General features: G+C 42.0%; 2 protein-coding genes across 4 annotated transcripts; one reads left to right on the top strand and one right to left on the bottom strand.

Moving 5' to 3' along the window:
* Nucleotides 1–5: 5 nt before the first annotated feature.
* Nucleotides 6–7,942, bottom strand: LOC120027129 (proteasome subunit beta type-4-like). Of its 2 annotated transcripts, none has more exons than XM_038971975.1 (8): nt 7,698–7,942; nt 4,333–4,493; nt 3,582–3,788; nt 1,427–1,573; nt 1,093–1,174; nt 583–699; nt 365–453; nt 6–166 (listed from the first exon to the last, which is right to left on the bottom strand). In XM_038971975.1, the coding sequence occupies exons 1-8, from the start codon at nt 7,704–7,706 to the stop codon at nt 154–156; spliced, it is 825 nt and encodes a 274-aa protein (XP_038827903.1). In that variant the 5' UTR covers nt 7,707–7,942; the 3' UTR covers nt 6–153. The 2 variants fall into 2 exon arrangements, with proteins under 2 accessions (XP_038827903.1, XP_038827904.1); XM_038971976.1 differs by having other exon boundaries at nt 4,333–4,490; nt 7,698–7,924.
* Nucleotides 7,453–18,322, top strand: LOC120027128 (DNA-binding protein RFX5-like). Of its 2 annotated transcripts, XM_038971973.1 has the most exons (11): nt 7,453–8,552; nt 9,031–9,180; nt 9,369–9,402; nt 9,501–9,583; nt 10,116–10,199; nt 12,018–12,146; nt 12,330–12,446; nt 12,779–12,857; nt 12,976–13,174; nt 13,294–13,388; nt 13,517–18,322. In XM_038971973.1, exons 1-11 carry the CDS (start codon nt 8,404–8,406, stop codon nt 14,435–14,437), a joined length of 2,040 nt encoding a protein of 679 aa, XP_038827901.1. In that variant the 5' UTR covers nt 7,453–8,403; the 3' UTR covers nt 14,438–18,322. The 2 variants fall into 2 exon arrangements, with proteins under 2 accessions (XP_038827901.1, XP_038827902.1); XM_038971974.1 differs by lacking the exon at nt 10,116–10,199 and having other exon boundaries at nt 7,457–8,552.
* The last annotated feature ends 1,363 nt before the right edge of the window (nt 18,323–19,685 follow it).

Genomic DNA, 19,685 nt, shown 5'->3' with positions numbered 1-19,685 from the left:
ACCCATTCAGAAGTTTACAACATTTATTTTTCATATTACAAAAAGGAGGGAGGGGGCCAAATTTGTTACATAGCAGTCCTATCAAAGCGGTAACATTGTAGAATGTAATGGAACAGACCAATAGTGTGGCTTAACGTACAGTCCTTATCGTCCTCATTCAAACCCACTGCAAAAGAAAATGTGCATTCTTGTTACATTGTCATGTGAAATATTCAACGAGCTCTACGTAGTTGTTCAATTAAAATGATATGATCAATTTAGGACAAAAATGACAACTTTAAACAATTTTCCTCAAGTGATAATACTATGGACCTTTGACACTTATGACTGGACAGTCAAGACCGGTTATGTGGCTATAACTTACCTGACCATGTGGGCAATTTCCCAGTTGGTCTCACAGGACATGGGGCCAACAATCTCCACGCCTTCTTTTGTCACAATGGCAATTTCATGCTATAAATAGACAAACGGTAACATCACAAATAGCTACGACACTAGTAGCTTCAAAATAGAAACATTGACATTCCCAATGTGCCGTTGAAAATAACATTACATTCAGGACCGTTCCCGAGACTGACTCACCCTGTTGTAGGAGCGAGCGTCGCGATAGTATAGCACCTTGAGGCAGCGCTCAATCAGAGCCCGGGCCTCCTCCTTCGTGATCTCCACCTTGTTCTCTACCACCTCCCTCATCAGGGGCTGCATGGATACAAAGAATAACCTTACACTAAACAAACCCAGACATACTGCAAGGGTCTGTGTAGAACTTCAACTGTGGAACATCCATTTTTACATACAGTATCAACATGAGGTAACATCTTAATTTTATGCAGAAGCATCATGCAGTACAGATTACTTCCAATTATATTCATACAATTTCTTGTCCCAGAAGGGGTTGCCACTATTTCAATATGAACTAGTGTAGCTCAGCTCTACAACTTGAAAAAGGAATTACAACTTTAGCCAATCTTTCAAATAGAAACTATGGCATCTTATCTTTCAATTGCTAAAGATAACTATGAAACGTATAGAAGTTAATACTGCCACCCAGTAGCAGTCCCCTCGTGTTTATTAGCTCATTTGTCCTCTCACCTGGGCCAGGTAAGCGCCAAACCCTGTAGCCACTGTAGGTGCCTCATAGGCCACACCCAGCTTGTCCACGTAGCCCAGGAAGCTAGAGAAAAATACAAGTTATTAATTTATTTTGTTGTAGCTAGCTACTATAATTATTTATAGCTGCAGATCCCCAGTCAGTTAGATGTTAACATCGAGACCAGGGTAGGAGGTTTGTTAAAGGCAAAAACTAACATGACAACGGGCACTCCCACATTTCTAAGCAATTTTAAGAGCTCTACCTCTTGGCATGAACTCTGATAAGGACAACAAAAAAAAGAGACTAGTTAAAGATGCTGAAAACTCAGGCCACCTCTTGTCATTGTAGAATCCACCGATGACCACAGTGTTCCACAGTGGGTTCATCTTGCTGCGGCGGTTGTACATTACCCGCGTCAACCAGGAGTGGATGGCTTTTGGGCTGTAGCTGTGGCCGTCACCTAGGAGCTCCTCATCAATCCTGGGACACAAACAGAGAGATCTGATCACTGGTGGTCCTCAGGGAGATAACCAAGCAAAGGAAATGATGCCAGAAATCATTCAAACAAAGCAGCCCCTCCAGAATGTTTCTCAGTCTCTTCCCCACCTTTAAGATGTCTTTAATGCTTCTAGAAAAATTGCAGGACAAGATCAATTGGTGGAAGTCTGCATTACTACCTCAGTGGTACAATAACCCAGAGTCGTCTATTCCTATATATCCCCCAGTAGTCCAGAATGCTTTATATCTTGTCTGAATGTATCCCTCCTTGCTAAATGTTGTACTGACATTTTAATAAAAAGTATTTAGAAGATGTAGAAACAGATGGACTACATCTTACAATTTCACATTTCAGTGGTTGAACATCCATTCATATTTTTTCCCCAGTTTCAACACCACTTGATGGCGATTGAAAGAAAATGTACTCCTTAAACTCCAAATGTATCTGGAGGAACAAAAAAAACTATCCATATAACAGAGACAAAAGACCTCAGGTGGAATAAGCCTCCCAAACTTCCAGGGGTACCATTGGTCATTTGCTCTGCATTCACTTGCTACTTGGCTAAATCCAGAAGCTTCCTTGTCATGGCATGCAATCGTCATGTTGACCTGCACAGATTACAAATGTTCCTCTGAAACAATCTAAATTAAGATTTGGCCCTATTATTTCTCTCTCCATTTGCGGAATCACCCAACTCCAACTGGTACCTCCAATTGCACCATCCCTACAGTAAAGTGTGGTGGCAACATCATGCTGTGGGGATGTTTTTTGGCGGCAGGGACTGGGAGACTAGTCAGGATCAATGGAAAGATGAACGGAGCAAAGTACAGAGAGATCCTTGATAAAAAAAACCTGCTCCAGAGCTCAGGACCTCAGACTGGGGCAAAGTTCACCTTCCAACAGGACAACGACCCTACGCACACAGCCAAGACAATGCAGGAGTGGCTTCGGGACAAGTCTCGGAATATCCTTGAGTGGCCCAGCCAGAGCCCGGACTTGAACCCGATCGAACATCTCTGGAGATCTGAAAATGGCTGTGCAGCGTCGCTCCCCATCCAACTTGACAGAACTTGAGAGGATCTGCAGAGAAGAATGGGAGAAACTCCCCAAATACAATGTGCCAAGCTTGTAGCATCATACCCAAGAAGACTCGAGGCTGTAATCACTGCCAAAGGTGCTTCAACAAAGTATTGAGTAAAGGGTCTGAATACTTATGTAGATGTGATATTTCACATCTGTTTTTGAACCTGTTTTTGCCTAGTCATTATGGGGTATTGTGTGTAGATTGAGGGGATAAAAAAAATATTATATTTTAGGACAAGGCTGTAATATAAAAAAAAGTGGAAAGTCAAGGGGTCTGAACACTTCCCGAATGCACTGTAGGTAGCACAGGTGAGAGAAGGCATACAGTTCTTACGGTATCACAGATGCAGCTTATAGAATGCATCTCTCTGCACCTTCTGTATAGGAATGTGTATTGGAGCTATTTATATTTCATATGTGTAATAAAATGGGAACTTCACCCGAAAAGGTTAACATTTGTAAAGCTGATTCTTGTGGACTTGTTATGGACGGCTCTCTCCTGTGCCAGTAACTTTTCGTAGGGAATCGCCACTACATATACTATGAACTACTCTATTTGCTGTGTATGTGCCTGCTTGTGTATTTGCTATATATGTACCTTGGTCCATGATTGTGAAAGGAAATATTCACAACGTATCGGGCTCCCGAGTGGCACAGCGGTCTAAGGCACTACATCTTAGTACTTGAGGCATCACTACAGACAATCTGGTTCGAATCCGAGCTGTATTACAACCGGCCATGATTGGGAGTCCCATAGGGTGGCGCACAACTGGCCCCAGCGTCGTCCGGGTTTGGCCAGTGATGGCCGTCATTGTAAATAAGAATTTGTTCTTAACTGACTTGCCTAGTTAAATAAAGGAATTCAAAAAAATATTTACGTTTCTGAAAGAAACCTTAAAAACTTACACCATCTGTTCGATGATCTGCTTCATGTACTGGTAGTCTGCGTAGTCGCCGGAGGCACCCAGGATGGTGCTGTCGTTCACTTTCATGAGTCGAGAGATGTTACGGAACCGTGCTAGGGAACCATAGGAGCCCAGCATATCAGCTGCGATTATGACGCCACCTGTAAACTTCACTCCCAGCACTGATGTTCCTGTCACCATTGGGTTTCTTGAGTTCAGGGTGGGAAAAATGTGAAAGTTTGTCATGAGTAAGTCTTATTAGCTAACGTTACACTACAAATGCAATACAGAGGGATGCATGCTGAACTGCTGGACGTTTATTTAGACTCATGCATATATAATGAAACTATGCCGGGAGTAGGACTAATTAAATAATATGCTTCAATAGTATCCTTTATTGTGGTGAGTTTTGTTAGCTAGCTAACTAACGTTACCTCACTGCCATGTCATACTAGCATTAACCACCATAAGTACACTATGATTAGGTAGCCAACTAGCGAGGCATAGATGGGCTATTTATCATCAGCTAATTTGTTGGAAATAGAATAAGAAATCCCGAGAGCATATGAAGTTTAGTTAGATACCTAGCTAGCGTTAGTAGCCCAACATAGCTACCTGGCGTAGCTAACATAACTAGCTAGAGTAGCTACATCGGCTTGCTCCACCATGATGATGCAGCTGACCGAGGAAATCGAAAGCGTGAGGACATTATTAGGGATCTCTACTCAAATGACTCAAAATTATTTACTTACAGCGTGTGTTTGATAGGTCCGCATCCTGGGGTTAGACTACTGCCTGGAAATGAATAAAATTGTCCGGGTTTTGGTCCATTCTCCCAGAAATTGAGTTTCAACCCGCTTGGATCCATGTTGCAAATTTGCGGATGTGACGACAAACCTTGTTTTGTGTTCTGCTGCAAAGAATATGGAATTGTGGGATACAGGAGGCAGACAATTTTAACTGAAGCACAAAATTACATATCTTATTTCTAACCACATGTAAACGTTTACCAGTAGCATAATCAATACAAGAAACTCAACAATAGCTGTATTAGTTTTATTATAAATGTTCAACAATAGCTGTATTAGTTTTATTATAAATGTTCGATGATTTAGTCCAAATGAAAGGAGTAGAAACAGAGGAGTTAAATTGTACTAAATGCTGTTAGAAGGTAAAGTTTACGTATGGTGCGTTCGTAAATTCACTCTGGAGTGCCAGAAAACACTGAGAGTGTGGTCTGGGCGTTCGTAAATTCTGAGCATTTCGCTCTCGGAACATTCAGAGCGCACATTGGACGCTCTGGCCGGGGAGTAGGGTTGATCCGAACGTTTTGACTTCACAACAGCTGTCAAGCACCCAAGCTAAAGTTAGCTAGCTTGCTATCTACTTCCAGACATAAATGAGAGAACACCTCACTCTGACCATTTTTCTCGACCTAGCAGAGCTGGTTAGGCAGTGTTCATGTTATCCAGAGCGTTGGTGACTGTAAACTGTGCAACAATTTAAATACGCTTTTTTTGCCGACGTTTACTGACACCGGCCATTTTCAACGGGTGTTGGGTGTTCGTAAATTCATCAGTGCACTCTTGCCTAGTTAAATAAAGGTTAAATAAAATAAATAAACACTCAGTCAAGAGTGCTTTGAAAACGGATCGCCAGAGGGAATTTACGAACGCACCCGTAGTAAACTAATTCTAGATCTGTGAAAATCCGCCCCAATAGGAAATAACATATTCCCATATGTGTAAACCAATCAAGTTTCTGTCACTAGGCAGAATATTGCCAGACGAGCCATCAGCTCAGTTACTGGGCAGACCAGTCATAACGCCTCCTATCAGAATAATCTTTAGCAAGAAAATAAAGCAATTGAACCAATAGAATTGAAGTTGCACTTGGTATCTGAGTAGAATTAGAACAGTCCACCAATTGGAATTGACGTTTGCTTTGTAGTCAGGCAGACATAACATAGTTGTCCAATCACAAAAAAATCTGAAAGGGGATTTTTGCTGTAGCTTTGGCTCAGGTACTTTCTTTTTCTTTTATAAAATAAATACTTAAATAGGTTTTTATCATATATATCACAGAATAGTATGTGCAATATAAGCATTACTTTGATTTATTGTTGAAAAAGTTTTAATTCTGTTAGAATTCATGTTTCAAAAGATGTTTCAATGCTCGCTAATGTTAGCATTTAAAGCTAGCTAGCTATCAAGCTTAGCTAACGTTAGTCACTTGCTAAGATTAAATAACAGCATTCAGTGAATCTACAAGTGTTAAATGCCTGTCGAACTTGTTTTGTTATCTTTGTTATACGTTATATGTGCATTTCAATTCCCAGAAAACTGACAACCAGTGTGTGGCTAGCTAGCCACAGTGAATTGAAACATGTTGTGTGGATAAACCCAAAAAGCGGGAAGTATGCAAATTGTAGAATAGCATATGCCGAGACATGAAAAAGCCATTGTTAACGGTCTCAAATAATTAAAGTTGGTAGCTAGCTAAGAAGGCGAAGCGAATAGCTTGCAACGCTAGTGAGAAAAAGACCCGTCATGGCTGGTAGTGTTACTCCAAAACCATGCCTCTTATAGTATTTCGGCACCGTGCTACTGTAGTGACAGCCTGGTGAGCCAGCTTCACAGCGGCTGTACTCTGTCATTGCTCAATGCGCCATTGCATTATGCCTATCAAGCTTTATAATAATGAACACTTCTGTTTTAATTCTCCTACTTAATCGCCCTATTGTCATGTTTTGGAAATACAGACAGCATCGTGCATGTTTTACTCCCATTTGTTATTATTATTCCAGACACTGATAGTGCGGTAGTGGGAGTGTCGCTGGCTGTTCAATTGACTGATGTGTTTTCTATTTTGGTGAAAGCCTTGTAGCTGTTGCACGCTTCATTGTACTAGATCTTGGCTATACAGTACACACCAGACTTTATCATTTAAAAAAAATAATTAAATGCAAATATTGATAGTACATTGAATATATTGACAGGAAAAAAATATTCTATTTCACTTTTGCAGTACAATCCATTATAAATTATCCTGAATTCATCGTGAATAACGATGAGAGAGAAAGTTACAGAGGGTCAAAGATCATACCCCCAGCCAAGACATGCTAACCTTTCCCCATTACCAATAACAGGAGAGGAGTACGATCTTTGACCCTTTGTAACTTTCTCACTCATCGTTATTCACTATTAATTCGGGATTATCCGTAATCATGGTAGAATCCACATTAGGTTAATGTAGAAGTGTTTAGAAACATATTCTATTCCTATTTACAATAAAGTGACTCCAAAATGACACTACATAATTTATATTGGGCACAAAATGATCTGAAACACAACCAAAACGAAGTAGAAATGCATCCAACAAGTTTGTAGTCACAAGCTTGATGTAGTCATTGCGTGCTATGAATATGGGACAAAATACTAAACTTTTGACTACTTTATTTATAAGAATCTTTAGGCGTGTCATTAATTTTGACCCCTACAAGTATTACTTGTTAGACAAAATCAAATCATATCAAATCAAATTATATTAGTCACATACGCCGAATACAACAGGTGGGCACGCACCTTACAGTGAAATGCTTACTTACGAGCCCATAGCCAACAATGTAGTTAAAAAAAATACAGATAAGAATAAGAAATAAAAGTAACAAGTAATTAAAGAAAAGTAACAAGTAATTAAATATCTTTCTCTGAGCAATTGTATTAGTATAAAATAATATAATTTCCCAGTTTGTCTAAGCATACAATATAGCTCAGTATTTCAATTACTTATTTTAAACAGTCATTATTGCTCATTTTTTCAAGGGTGTCAATACTTTCAGCCCCCACTGTATATCTCTCTATTATGCGTGGGAATACTTTGGAACAGATGATTTTACCCATTGGTCAGAATATGCGGTTTTGATTGAACACCATACTTCATTGCATTCCATTAAATCTTATTATTGATCCTGGCTGACAACTCCAGGGTGAAGGAAGTTTCTGATGAACTCCACCAACGGAGTGGAGCAGAGAACAGGCTTTGTGGAATTCAGCTCCGACTACATCGATTCGCCCAAGGTCAATACTTCAAAACATTTCCATTTTGAAATGCTTACCTTGTACATATGTTTGTCCTCTGTAATTGCGTGTCTTTCTTTGTTTGCTGAAATCCATACTTTTCAATATACGTCAATCAAAAACTGCCGACTTGTTCCTTGTTGAGATTCAATTGGCACATGCACACTTGCGCTGAGTTGCCATCTTAGTGCAACAGCAATGAGCAAACAGTCTGTGGTTGTATTTGACTAACATTTATTGAAAAAGTATGGATTTAAGCTGTTGGGTTCTAACTTGAAATATCCTTATTCATGTTACCATATTAGAACTGGGTGTATGGAAATCTACTGAGTGAGAAATGGGAGTGCAAAAAGTTTACATTCTATCAGAACATGTTATTGTTAAATCTCATGTATCCTTTGGAGAGGAGAAGGGCAACTGATAAGGTAGGACAGCCATGAGTTAGGGAGGAGTGAAGAATGTGGGCCGAGATGTATTGGCTATCCAGATGTGCAAGGAGGAGCCTCCACCTAGAAGGAGGGTATAAATATATGGGCCTGTGTAAACATGTCTTTGTCTTTTTAGCTGTTTGACCCAATGGGTGAATAAACTTGGTTTGAGCTTTGACTGGTTGTCTGTTAGTTTTTCACTCTGTTTGTCAGAACCTAACAAAGCAAACAAAGAAAGGCACGCAACTACAGAGGATAAACATAGGTAAATGGAAGCGTTGCATAATATTTTCGACATTTTTTATTGACCTTGGGCATGTTGTCGGAGCTGAATTCCACAAAGCATTGTCTCTGCTCCACACCGTTGGTGGAACTTATCAGAAACTTCCTTCACCATGGAGTTGAGTTTAGTCAGCTACATTGCACCCTGCCAACTCATATCAGTACTACCATCATCATAGTCAGGTATGATCCTCAGGTGTTACCTTGCTAAAGAGCTGCTATTGTCAGTTTCCATTTCGATTTAAATTAGATAAAATGAAGGCTTCTTGTCATCTTTTTTTTAACCTTTATTTAACTAGGCAAGTCAATTAAGAACAAATTCTTATTTTCAATGACGGGTAGTTCAGGGGCAGAACGACAGATTTTTACATTGTCAGCTCGGGGATTCGATCTTGCATCCTTTCGGTTACTAGTCCAATGCTCTAACCACTAGGCTACCTGCCGCCCTGGGCAGCATTGCTGTTCTTGGGTAGCTTATCAGATGAAAAATCACTAACATTGTGCATGTCCAATAACCAGCATTGTTGAATGTGGAGGGATATATTTTCCATTCTCAACTAAAACTAAAATGTACTTTTAAAATGTAAAATGACAGCCCCCAGCCAAATGCCATAGTGCTTTGAACAGTTTTATCACATTTACCCTCCTCTCCTAATTTCAGAGGCCTCAGGGTGCGTTTGCCACCGCTGTGTGAGCAAACAATGACGGAGGACAGGTTGAAGGCAGACCCCTCCAAGCGGGAGGGTCTGGACTCAGGAGAGGGAGACACAGAGCCTAGCCTGCTGCTGCAGAAACTAAAGAGCAACATCTCGTAAGTCCCACCTTTCTGTCCACACAGCCACTGCTTAAATGATCAAAATGGACAATAAAGATTGTGTCGTATCAGCACCCTCTCCAACATTACCTGCTATTTATCTCATTCAGCTAATCCATCAGTCTCATTAGAAAGTCTTCAGAAATGTGTTTGGGTCTAACTGTAATTGTTGTTTCTTTTCGTAGTGAGAATATACAGGGAAAAGTGGACGTTATCTTGGTGAGTGACGAGACATCTTTGGTATTGTATTGTGTATGAATTGCCTTGTCTATGAATGGTTTAAGACCCAGATTCTCCTATGTCTCTCCTACCCACAGCAAGATGTGCAGCGCTTCTCTGACAACGACAAACTCTACCTTTACCTCCAGCTGCCTTCTGGCCCCAGTTCAGGGGAGAAAAGGTGAGCATCATTATCATCAGCAATCACTCTGGGTCTAGCACTCTATGATTGTCCTCCTGGTGGGACATATGTGTCTCTTCAGATGACTGAAGAGGCTGATGTATGACCCACAAATCCCACTAAATAGGCCAGTGTATGTGGCGGTAGTGGTTGATAGTGGTTGATGTTTAGCTTCTTTTGTTGTTGCCGCTTGTCCTCGGTGGCATGGTTGAGGTCTTTTTCATGTTGTGCAGCCCCACTGTGGATGGCCTTCCCCCATTTGTTTTATTTCCATTCAGTCCGTTAGAGATGCATTAGGTGTCATGCAATCAAGCATTAAAGCAGTGCTCCATCCAGAGGGGGTGTACTGTACCTACCTACTGGTGGTTTAAGGTTTGTAGAGAAGAAGTTTTGATCTGGATGTTATTGTGTGCTTTTGAGATGCAAAGATTCTGCACAGGTCTGCGCAGATCAACAGATTTCAACAGACCATGCAGATCTATGTATCTCGAACATGCACACGTCTCCAAATTCCACAAACTCTTTTTCTCAGTCTGGCAATGGCCCCGCTGGCACAACTTAGGCGGTGGTGTATTTCTGCATCGATGTCAGCTTTGGAGGACAGAACACTGCCAAGGTAAGGGAAGAGGTCCACGTTTTCAAGGGTGTTATTGTCAACATGTACACACAGAAACTCAAGGAGCATATAAAGGTCAGAGATGTACTACATCTGTTTGACAACCAGTGACCCAGTCACATATTGACTTTTTCCCCAGTAACACTTAGAAATATTTATAAATGCTGTTATAAGTAGTTTATAAACTCTTAATTATTTAGTTAATAGTTTATCAATCGGTTAAAAACAGTTATGACACAATGATTGAAATTGTGTGATTGTTATTTTGGTGCATGTCAAAATGTGAGTGCACATTGATTATTATTATTGCCAGTTCCACAGTGCATGTTTGAGCTGGAATAAAACAGCAGCAACATGAACCATGTGCTGGCTTTTCATCTTATTATTTGTTAACCTTTTCTGGGGCTCAGCACCGTTTGAGAAGTTTGGGATGTGCATATCTTCTTACAATTAAAAAAAAAAAATTCACCACCTTAACTATACTAAACAAAAATATAAAGGCAACATGTAAAGTGTTGGTTCCATGTTTCATGAGCTGAAATAAAAGATCCAAGAAATGTTCCATGTGCAAATGCCACAGATCTCTCAAGTTTTAGGCGGAGTGTGCAATGGGCATGCTGACTGCAGGAATGTCCACCAGAGCTGTTGCCAGATAATTGAATGTTCATTTCATAAGCCGCCTCCAACGTCGTTTTAGAGAATTTGGAAGTACATCCAACCGGCCTCACAACCGCAGACCACGTGTAACCACGCCAGCCCAGGACCTCGTCTGATACCGGAAACCCTGACGGCTGATAAAACTGTAGGGTTTGCACAACCGAAGAATATCTGAACAAACTGTCAGAAACCATCTCAGGGAAGCTCATCTGCGTGCTCGTCGTCCTCACCAGGTTCTTGACTTGACAGAAGTTCGGGGTCGTATCCGACTTCAGTGGACGGATACAGATGAATCCCGGTTTCAACTGTACCGGACAGATGGCAGACAGTGTGTATGGTGCCGTGTGGGCGAGCGGTTAGCTGGTGTCAAAGTTGTGAACAGCCGGTGGTGGCGGTGGGGTTATGGTATGGGCAGGCATAAGCTACAAACAACGAACACAACTGCATTTTATCGATGGCCATTTGAATGCACAGAGGATACCATGATGAGATCCTGAGGTCCATTGTCGTGTCATTCATCCACCGCCATCACCTCATGTTTCAGCATGATAATGCACGGCTCCATGACGCAAGGATCTGTACACAATTCCTGGAAGCTGAAAATGTTCCAGTTCTTCCATGGCCTGCATACTCACCAGACATGCTACCAATTGAGCATGTACAGGATGCTCTGGATCGACGTGTACAACAGTGTGTTCCAGTTCCCGCCAATATCCAGCAACTTTGCACAGGCATTGAAGAGCAGTGCGACAATATTCCACAGGCCACAATCAACAGCCTGATTAACTCTATGTGAAGGAGATGTGTCACGCAGCATGAGGCAAATGGTGGTCACACCAGATACTGACTGGTTTTCTAATCCACGTCTCTACTTTTTTTTTAAAGGTATCTGTGACCAACAGATGCATATCTGTATTCACAGTCATGTGAAATCCATAGATTAGGGCCTAATGATTTTATTTAAATTGACTGATTTCCTTATATGAACTTAACTCAGTAAAATCTCTGAAATTGTTGCGTTTTAGATTTTTGTTCAGTGTAGTTTCAAAATGTGTACATTGAACTGTCACTTTTTTCCTCCACAAGAAAAATATATTGTTTTATCAGCAAAAGATGGCTGCTGAGATATACTGATAGCTTGGTTATGTTTGTCCTGAGCAGCAGCAGCAGCAGTGACCCCAGCTCCTTCAACACAGCTGACCAGCTGCACACCTGCAACTGGATCCGTAGCCACCTGGAGGAGCACATAGACACCTGCCTGCCCAAGCAAGACGTGTACGAGACATACAAGTAAGTTATTGTAATGAGGCACAGCTGTGACTGTGAATTAGAAATGTACTTGTGAACCCGGACTACCTGCACATCAGTAAGAAATACTCGTTTTTTGTTTTCCATTGCAAACGCTTTGCTACGGTGTGCCGTAATGAAAACGACACAGCTAATGTTATGATCTATTGCCCCGTAATACCCCAGGAGATACTGTGAAAACCTGCAGCACCGGCCTCTGAGTGCTGCCAACTTTGGGAAGACCATCCGTGACATCTTCCCCAACATCAAAGCCCGGAGGCTCGGTGGCAGGGGACAGTCCAAATATCCTTTTAGTCTGTCAGGAGGTTGTTTTGGGAGGCCCTTTAAGTATTTTAACACAATTTTACTTTTGCTTGCCACAACTACATTGACACCTGCAAATTAAGTATTCAAGCATCTCCCTGAATGCTAGATGGAATTCAGGGATTCACCTATACTTCAATGCATCCTATTTGCATCCTATTTTAATATTGTTGCACAATGTGGGAAATGTGGATAGAATGATGCCACCGAGTACAAAGGATCAAACAAGTATTACCATACCCTCTCCACTTATCAATAGGTTGCGGTTCCCTTTTCTGTTTTCAGTTCATCCTTAACTCCTCCTCTGACACGTATTGTTATAGTGGAATCCGTAGGAAGACAGTGCTAAACATGCCACTGTTGCCAAACCTGGACCTGAAAAATGACCCAGTATGTATGACTAGTCAACTGCACTTCCTGTTTATATGATAGGACACAACCATTGCTTTTGCTATAGTTGTGTGCAAAAATGACTCTCAATGGTGATTAAGACTCTTCTTCCATGTAGTCGGAGCTGACGGAGCTGGTGCAGACCTACAAGCAAGAGGTGACGGAGGCGGCTTGTGAGCTCATCTGTGATTGGGCCCAGAAGATCCTCAAACGTTCCTTTGACACAGTGGTCGAGATCGCCCGTTTTCTTGTGCAGGAGCACATCGTCAACCCACGCTGCAGCCAGGCTGAACTCGTCACTTCTGCCGCAATGGCAGGTGAGTCTCAGTTTCCTCATCTCCATTACACTGTGTTCATTCATCTCCAATACCATCCGCAACCATCTCATGATTGGAATTTCTTGTAACCATCAGGAATTTTTCTTTGTGTCTCACAGGAGGACCTGCAAAGCCCCACAAGGTGATCAAGAAGAATCCAGTACCGTCAAAAGGAGGTGGGCCGGAGACAGAAGGGAGCAGCTCTGATGCTAAGGTAGCGCATCAACAATACCCTTTCAAAGACTAAATGCAAAGTACAGAAACATACTTCTCGAAGTTGTAATAATGAGCCATATCTACTCATATCGACTTTATGTAACACAATGATGTTGTTTCTCTCAGAGGGATAAAGAAGTTGGGGATCAGTCGTCGCCAGGGACACTGCAGTCCAGTGACAAGCCAACCAAAGGGGCGGAGTCAGTACGCCCGGGGGGTCGTGACCTGCAGGTGGAGGCTCTGATGAAGCACCTGCCCCGAATCCTGCCTCGCAGCTCCGTCCCGGAAAAGTCCCAAGGCGGCGCTCTCCCCATCATGATCCTCCCCCACACCGTCAGCCTATCCTACCCCGAAAAAGCCCCGCCGGTTACCATGGCGCCTGTGGCACCGTCGTCGGTGGTGCAGAGGGCCCGTGCCGTGACCAAACGGGCCCTCGAGGCTCCGACTGCAACCAGCGGGGGCCCCGGGCCGGGAGGCACGCCGGGCAAGCGGAAACGAGGACGACCCAGGAAGCCACGGCCAGAGGACACCACCTCTCCGCAACCGCCCCCTCCGTCCCTACCTTCGGTCAACCAAGCCCCCATCATGAAGTCCCTCACCGGAGGGGTGATCCAGAAAGCCTGCTCGTCCTCCTCCTCTTCCCAGGTGGTGGAGGTCGTGTTCCAGGACCAGCATGCCGTGGTGCTCGGCCAGCTACATTCGGTAGCGGACTCTGGCAACCCAGAGCACCGGGGTGTGGTGCTCGAGACTGACCCACGGCCCCTGCTGCTGCTGCCAGGGACCAGCCACACAAACTGGGACGTGGGCAGGGCCATGGTAGAGGTCATCCAGAGGGCACCGAGACCCCCCACCACCAAGAACAACAACAACTCCCAGTCTACCCCCCAGCACCGCCTGCCCCTGCCCACTTTGCTGGAGGATCGAGGTCAGGTGGAGATCACCCTCACTCCCACGGAGCCTTCGGAAGATCTGCCGACCCCCACCACCCAGGCTAGCTCGGAGGGCCGCCCTGCGCCTGATGACAGCACTAAGGTTGAAAGACCCTAGCACTGGCCCTCCCAGTCCCGAACCTCACCCTCCTTGTCCCAGAGACTAGGGAGCACTAAGGGACTTTATACTACCCTCAGCATGAGGATAACCACGCCCAATCCCCCAATCATCTTCTCCCAGGTAGCAAGCTTCATCTTGCTCCACACAGTCCCTCTCCCATCTTACCGATTGGTGGAAATCCGAGATTGGCGGCACAGAGAGCCAAGATTGATGGAGCCAAACCCCTGTTGACCTTCCATTAGTCCTTGCATTTGACAATGTAAAAAGGTCCGTTTATAACTCTCTGCTGTGACTCTAACTGCATGTTTTTCTTTGTAATTGTGAGCGAAGAGATAGATAAAGGCGTCTCCATACTCCTGAGATTGGATTTCTTGTAGTTCTGATGATGAGGAGGGGCTATTTACGGGTTCGGACCATTCGAGGTTCTAAGTGCTACTCTCCCTGAGAGGAACTCCCCTCAAAGCGTTCTTTTTTAAATCTTTGGTTGTGTTATTTTGATGTTTGTAGTTGTGCTTTCAAATAGACTTCCAGAGTAAAGGCGTCCGCATGCTTCCCAGACTAAACAGTTCGGAAGAGTTTGTGCATATATTATGATGACATCATCATGTCATCATGTTCGGGCACATGCAAAAAAATTCTAGAGGCAAGCCGAAGTCGGTAGCTGAAGTCTACGCCCCTTCGTCAGTGATTGATCAACGGTCGGGATTCTTCAATAAAGTCTTTGTTGTCATTGAACAAGAGACGACTCATTTTCATGCACATTATTTCATTCAGAAATACTGCAACAAACATCTTAGTTAGATGTAAAATTGCGCGACTAAGATCTTTGTAAAAACGTCTAAATTAATGACAGATTTCTTGAGTTATCTTAGATGAATTCTGTCTATTTAGAGGAAGTGTATACTGACTCCGGCGTCTCAAAATGGACAAACAGTACTATTGCTGCACCGTCGTCGGGTTTGCCAAGCCAAGTGTGGCTAGTCGGCAACCACACTGAAGCATGCTGACGCCTTAAGAAAGGAGAAGGCATGACACTGCTGGTGGAACTACATTTAAATGATGCCCCTGTCAGGCATCGGAACTGTATTCTAAAACATTGTGTGACAAGATTGTGAGTTTTCCCCCCTTCCCCAAAACCCCTAAGCTGAAGTATGACGGAAAAGCGAGCACTTACCTGGGCGTAATTCCAATATTACAGCACTTCCTGTTAGCGACTTAGTGTAGATGACAAAACATTATAGACACCATATAGGCAAGACTATGACAAACAGTCGTTTAGGTTTGCCTTTGTATTTTGAATTTACAGCACCTCAGACAAAGGCATCAAAGCACAAACCTGCGAGCCTAGTGTAAAACCTTGAGCGTGGCAAAGAGACTTAATGGAATATTAGAGCTGATTTCGTAAATAATTTAGCCTGATGCTAATGTAGTTTGCCAAACCCTTTTTTATAAGTACCTGTATAAACTCTAGTACAATAATATCATTTTCACAATTTCAAACTGTCTGGCAGAGACAACTGTTGTTTAGCCACCATTGCCAAACTTTCAACCTCTGGCTTTGCCTAGGGGTGCATACATCTTATGTGGTTTACGTAGCAGTACATGATAATGTAAGATACTGATACCCTTCTCTCCAAACCCAGCATATCATCCAAAGTATGATCAACCTTAAATAGGCTGGTTATGTGTTCTTTTTTTATACCTTCCATCCTTTGACAAGGGAAGATTTCAATTTGTAATCTCCAGCCTTAGCCCTTTTGGAATTAAATTGAAACAGATGTCAAGAGTATTTGCACTGATATGAAGAATGCAAAAAGGGAAGAGCCTGTTAGTTAATAATAGTAATGATTACTAGAAATTATAAACTGGGTGGTTCGTGCGCTGAATGCTGATTGGCTGAAAGCTGAATGGCTGAAAGCTGTGGTATATCAGATTGTATACCGCAGGAATGACAAAACATTTATTTTTACTCCTCTAATTACATTGGTAACCAGTTAATAATTGCAATAAGGCACATCGGGGGTTATGTTTAAAGGCTGTATTTAGGCACTCCCCGTTGCGTCGTGCCTAAGAACCGCCCTTAGCCCGTGGTATATTGGCCATACACCACATCCCATCGGGCCTTATTTCTTAATTAAACAATGATTAAAAACATGATTGTTATGCTTGAGGTAGTTTTGGAACAAGCAATGTTAGCTTTATTTTTCATTGGAGTTGATTGTCAAATTTGACTGAATTGAGAATAAGCACAACAGAATTATACTTTATTATTAGCTTATGCCACGTTATTGTCCTTTTGTAAACTATGGGCTTATGAAGAGACAAACTGGATGTAAATTCATGGTGCATACATTTGGTGCTGTAATGGTGATGACTCAAGATTGTCTACACACTACGCTATTTTCCCGGGAAACAGGGATTCCCTGTCTGTCTTCAAACCCTGTAGATTTTCTTCCCTGCCTGTATGTAGTACAGGGGTGACCAACCATAGACATACATGTGGCCAACCTTCTTGTAGGCAGGCTTTTGTCCCTGCCCTGTTCTTACACACCTGATTCTATTCTACTAATCAACTGCTCATTATTAGCTAAATCAGTTGTGTTAAAGCAGAGCTAGAACGAAATCCTGCACACTTTGTAGCTCCCCGGTGAGGACGGTGTGCCACCCCTGATCTAGTATATTCTATTGGTCTGTTAATTGTGTAATTACATGTGCATAGTTATAGTAACTCACCTTATCCTCATTCATGACATTGGACTATGAGCTAGCAATGATCTCCCGAGTTGTATTAGTCAATCGACAGATCAAGTTAATATCAGTAAAAGAGGTAGGTTTGAATGAAGACTACAGATTAACTGTAGGCCCAGGGGACTTACATGGGAAACCTCTTCCATAAATAAGTATATGTCCTTTAGTGTGCAGTCAAATGAGTATTGCAGTAAGTGAATGAGTGAGTGGGAGAACTTTCACTGTGGAGCCACGGTGCTCAAAAGAAACGGGTCAGAGAATCAAAGATAAGGATCGGGATACGGGTAGCAGTGCCTTGACCTTAACTGCCGGTTAAACCACATCATGACCGACCACGGTCAAGCTTTGCAGATGCTCTGTTGATGGTGGTAACACTCTAAACTAGCCCGGCTAGCTATGTAGGGGTTAAGTAGCTTCATAGCTTTGCTTTGCGGTTTGTTTGAGTTTAATGCAAATAAAAAGATTGCAAATTAGTAATTTTGCTCTTATTGTTGTTTTATCAAATCTATGAAAACATTTTATCATATGTGCTTTTGTGGATATAAGTCTGTGAAGTTTCATTTATTGTACAGGTCACTTGAAGTGCAGTTTTAACATGAATGTCTTTGAATTTCAAAGACACTTACAGTTCAAAGAAACCTATCCATGCATGGTTTTATGTGACAGTGATTCTATTACTCTAAAATAAAAAATAAAAACACTGTTACTCCTAGCTTAGAAAAATGTCAAAACTTAAAATGTATTGACTAGGGGTTTAAAAATTGGATGTGTTATCTGTTTTAGTTTACATGTATAACCCCCAGGTTGTGTTTTGCACTTTATTCATACCGGAAGATTAACTAATTTATAATTGGTGTACACATAAAAACAGAATCCTGATTTGATAATTAAGTGTCACACCTTACATGTTAGTAATTGTATACATGCGACTCTGAATGCCCTTGTTTGAAATTGTTTCCAATTCGTTTTTTTGTAAATCATCGTCTCAGAGATTTTGTGACATTTACATCTATGCTTCCTTTAAAAAAACACAACTAAACAAAATGATACCAACGACTAATGTGAATATATTTTCCTATGCTGACTGTAATAAATGTTGTTAAAGGTAACTGGAGAGATGTTACAGTAGGTGTTGATCGTTTCTGTGTCATTTTTTAACTCTTCTCTTAAAGTGGCAATCAGCAGTTGAAACAATAAGAAAGTGTCCTCTGTTTTGTTAAAAAGCTGAGGGATGGGGCTAGAGAAATGTAACCACTTCATAGACAGAGCTATGGATGCAAGGACTGACAATCCATGATATCACAATTATAGTTTTAGTCATGTTTTGAGGCTATACAGTGTACATTTACTTTGGGAGTAAAACAAGATTGTATTTTGGGTTCTTAGAGAGTTGAACTAAGCTCATGAGGCATTTATAACCCACTGGGCACAAATTGGTTGAATCAATGCTGTTTCCACTTCATTTAAATTACGTTGAACCAACGTGGAATAGATGTTGATTTGAAGTCTGTGCTCAGTGGGAAGCTATATTCTTCCAAGAATTAATGGGTACGTATAATTCATTTATAAATCCAAAAATCGATGTAGTGTAGTTACTGCAGATTGCCCCTTTAAAGACACACTCCAGCTATTGTTTTACTTTTCCTGTTTAAAAATAATATCCCACATATAAAGACAGTAATGTACAAACAATTAAGGGTGAAAAAATGTTTTGAGCAAAATAGTTACCTTTTTTACACAAGTGTAAACTTCATCGAGTAGGCCATTCAATGAGTTGGTCTGACGGTGCCCTCAGATGTCATCGGCCTCCCGGCTTGCTTGCGGAAAGCTAGAGAAGCAATAGAGAACATAAGAGGAAAGCCCCCCCCTCCCACTACCTATTGTGACTTTTGTTAGGTAAATCAGGTGATAAATTAGCTGGAAAGGAGACTGGAGTAGGACTTTAAGAAAGGGAGAGGGAGGGCCATTGAGGCAATGGAGCTGTTTAGGTTTATTTGTGTTTAATTTCTGCTTTGTTGTTTGTACTTATATACAGTATATATAAAGAAATATGTTCAAGAGGCCTTTGCTTTGAGCTCTTCCTAATCTCGGAACCCATATTAAGCTCTTCCAGACCAGATGCTATCACTGGAGAGTAAGGAGATTCTACAGTCATATGAATCAAATTCAGTCAATGATTGAATTGAAGTTTGCTCTGCCTGGCCACAGTGGCTAAGGGTCCCAAAATGTTAGTTTTTTCCTGCCAAAGTATTTTCAGAATCGCAGCCCTAAATTATGAAAAGTATGTTATGTATTGTCTATTAATTTGCTTGTAGTTTGGGTAGTGTACCACAATGCACTTTCTGGTCCCAATGATCAACCAATTTACAGAAATTCACCCATTTTACTGGTACCAGGGATTTTACTGTACCACAGTGGAGTAAAAGGGAAATGAGATTTCAGGCCAAGGACTGGTGTCTCGTCCCACATTGGCCACCGGGTGGCATACTATGCACAG

This window comes from Salvelinus namaycush, chromosome 32 (genome assembly GCF_016432855.1).
Source record: "Salvelinus namaycush isolate Seneca chromosome 32, SaNama_1.0, whole genome shotgun sequence".
Lineage (NCBI taxonomy): Eukaryota > Metazoa > Chordata > Actinopteri > Salmoniformes > Salmonidae > Salvelinus > Salvelinus namaycush.
Note: the sequence above shows the minus strand (reverse complement) of the source record. Positions and strands in the feature narration are given on the sequence as shown.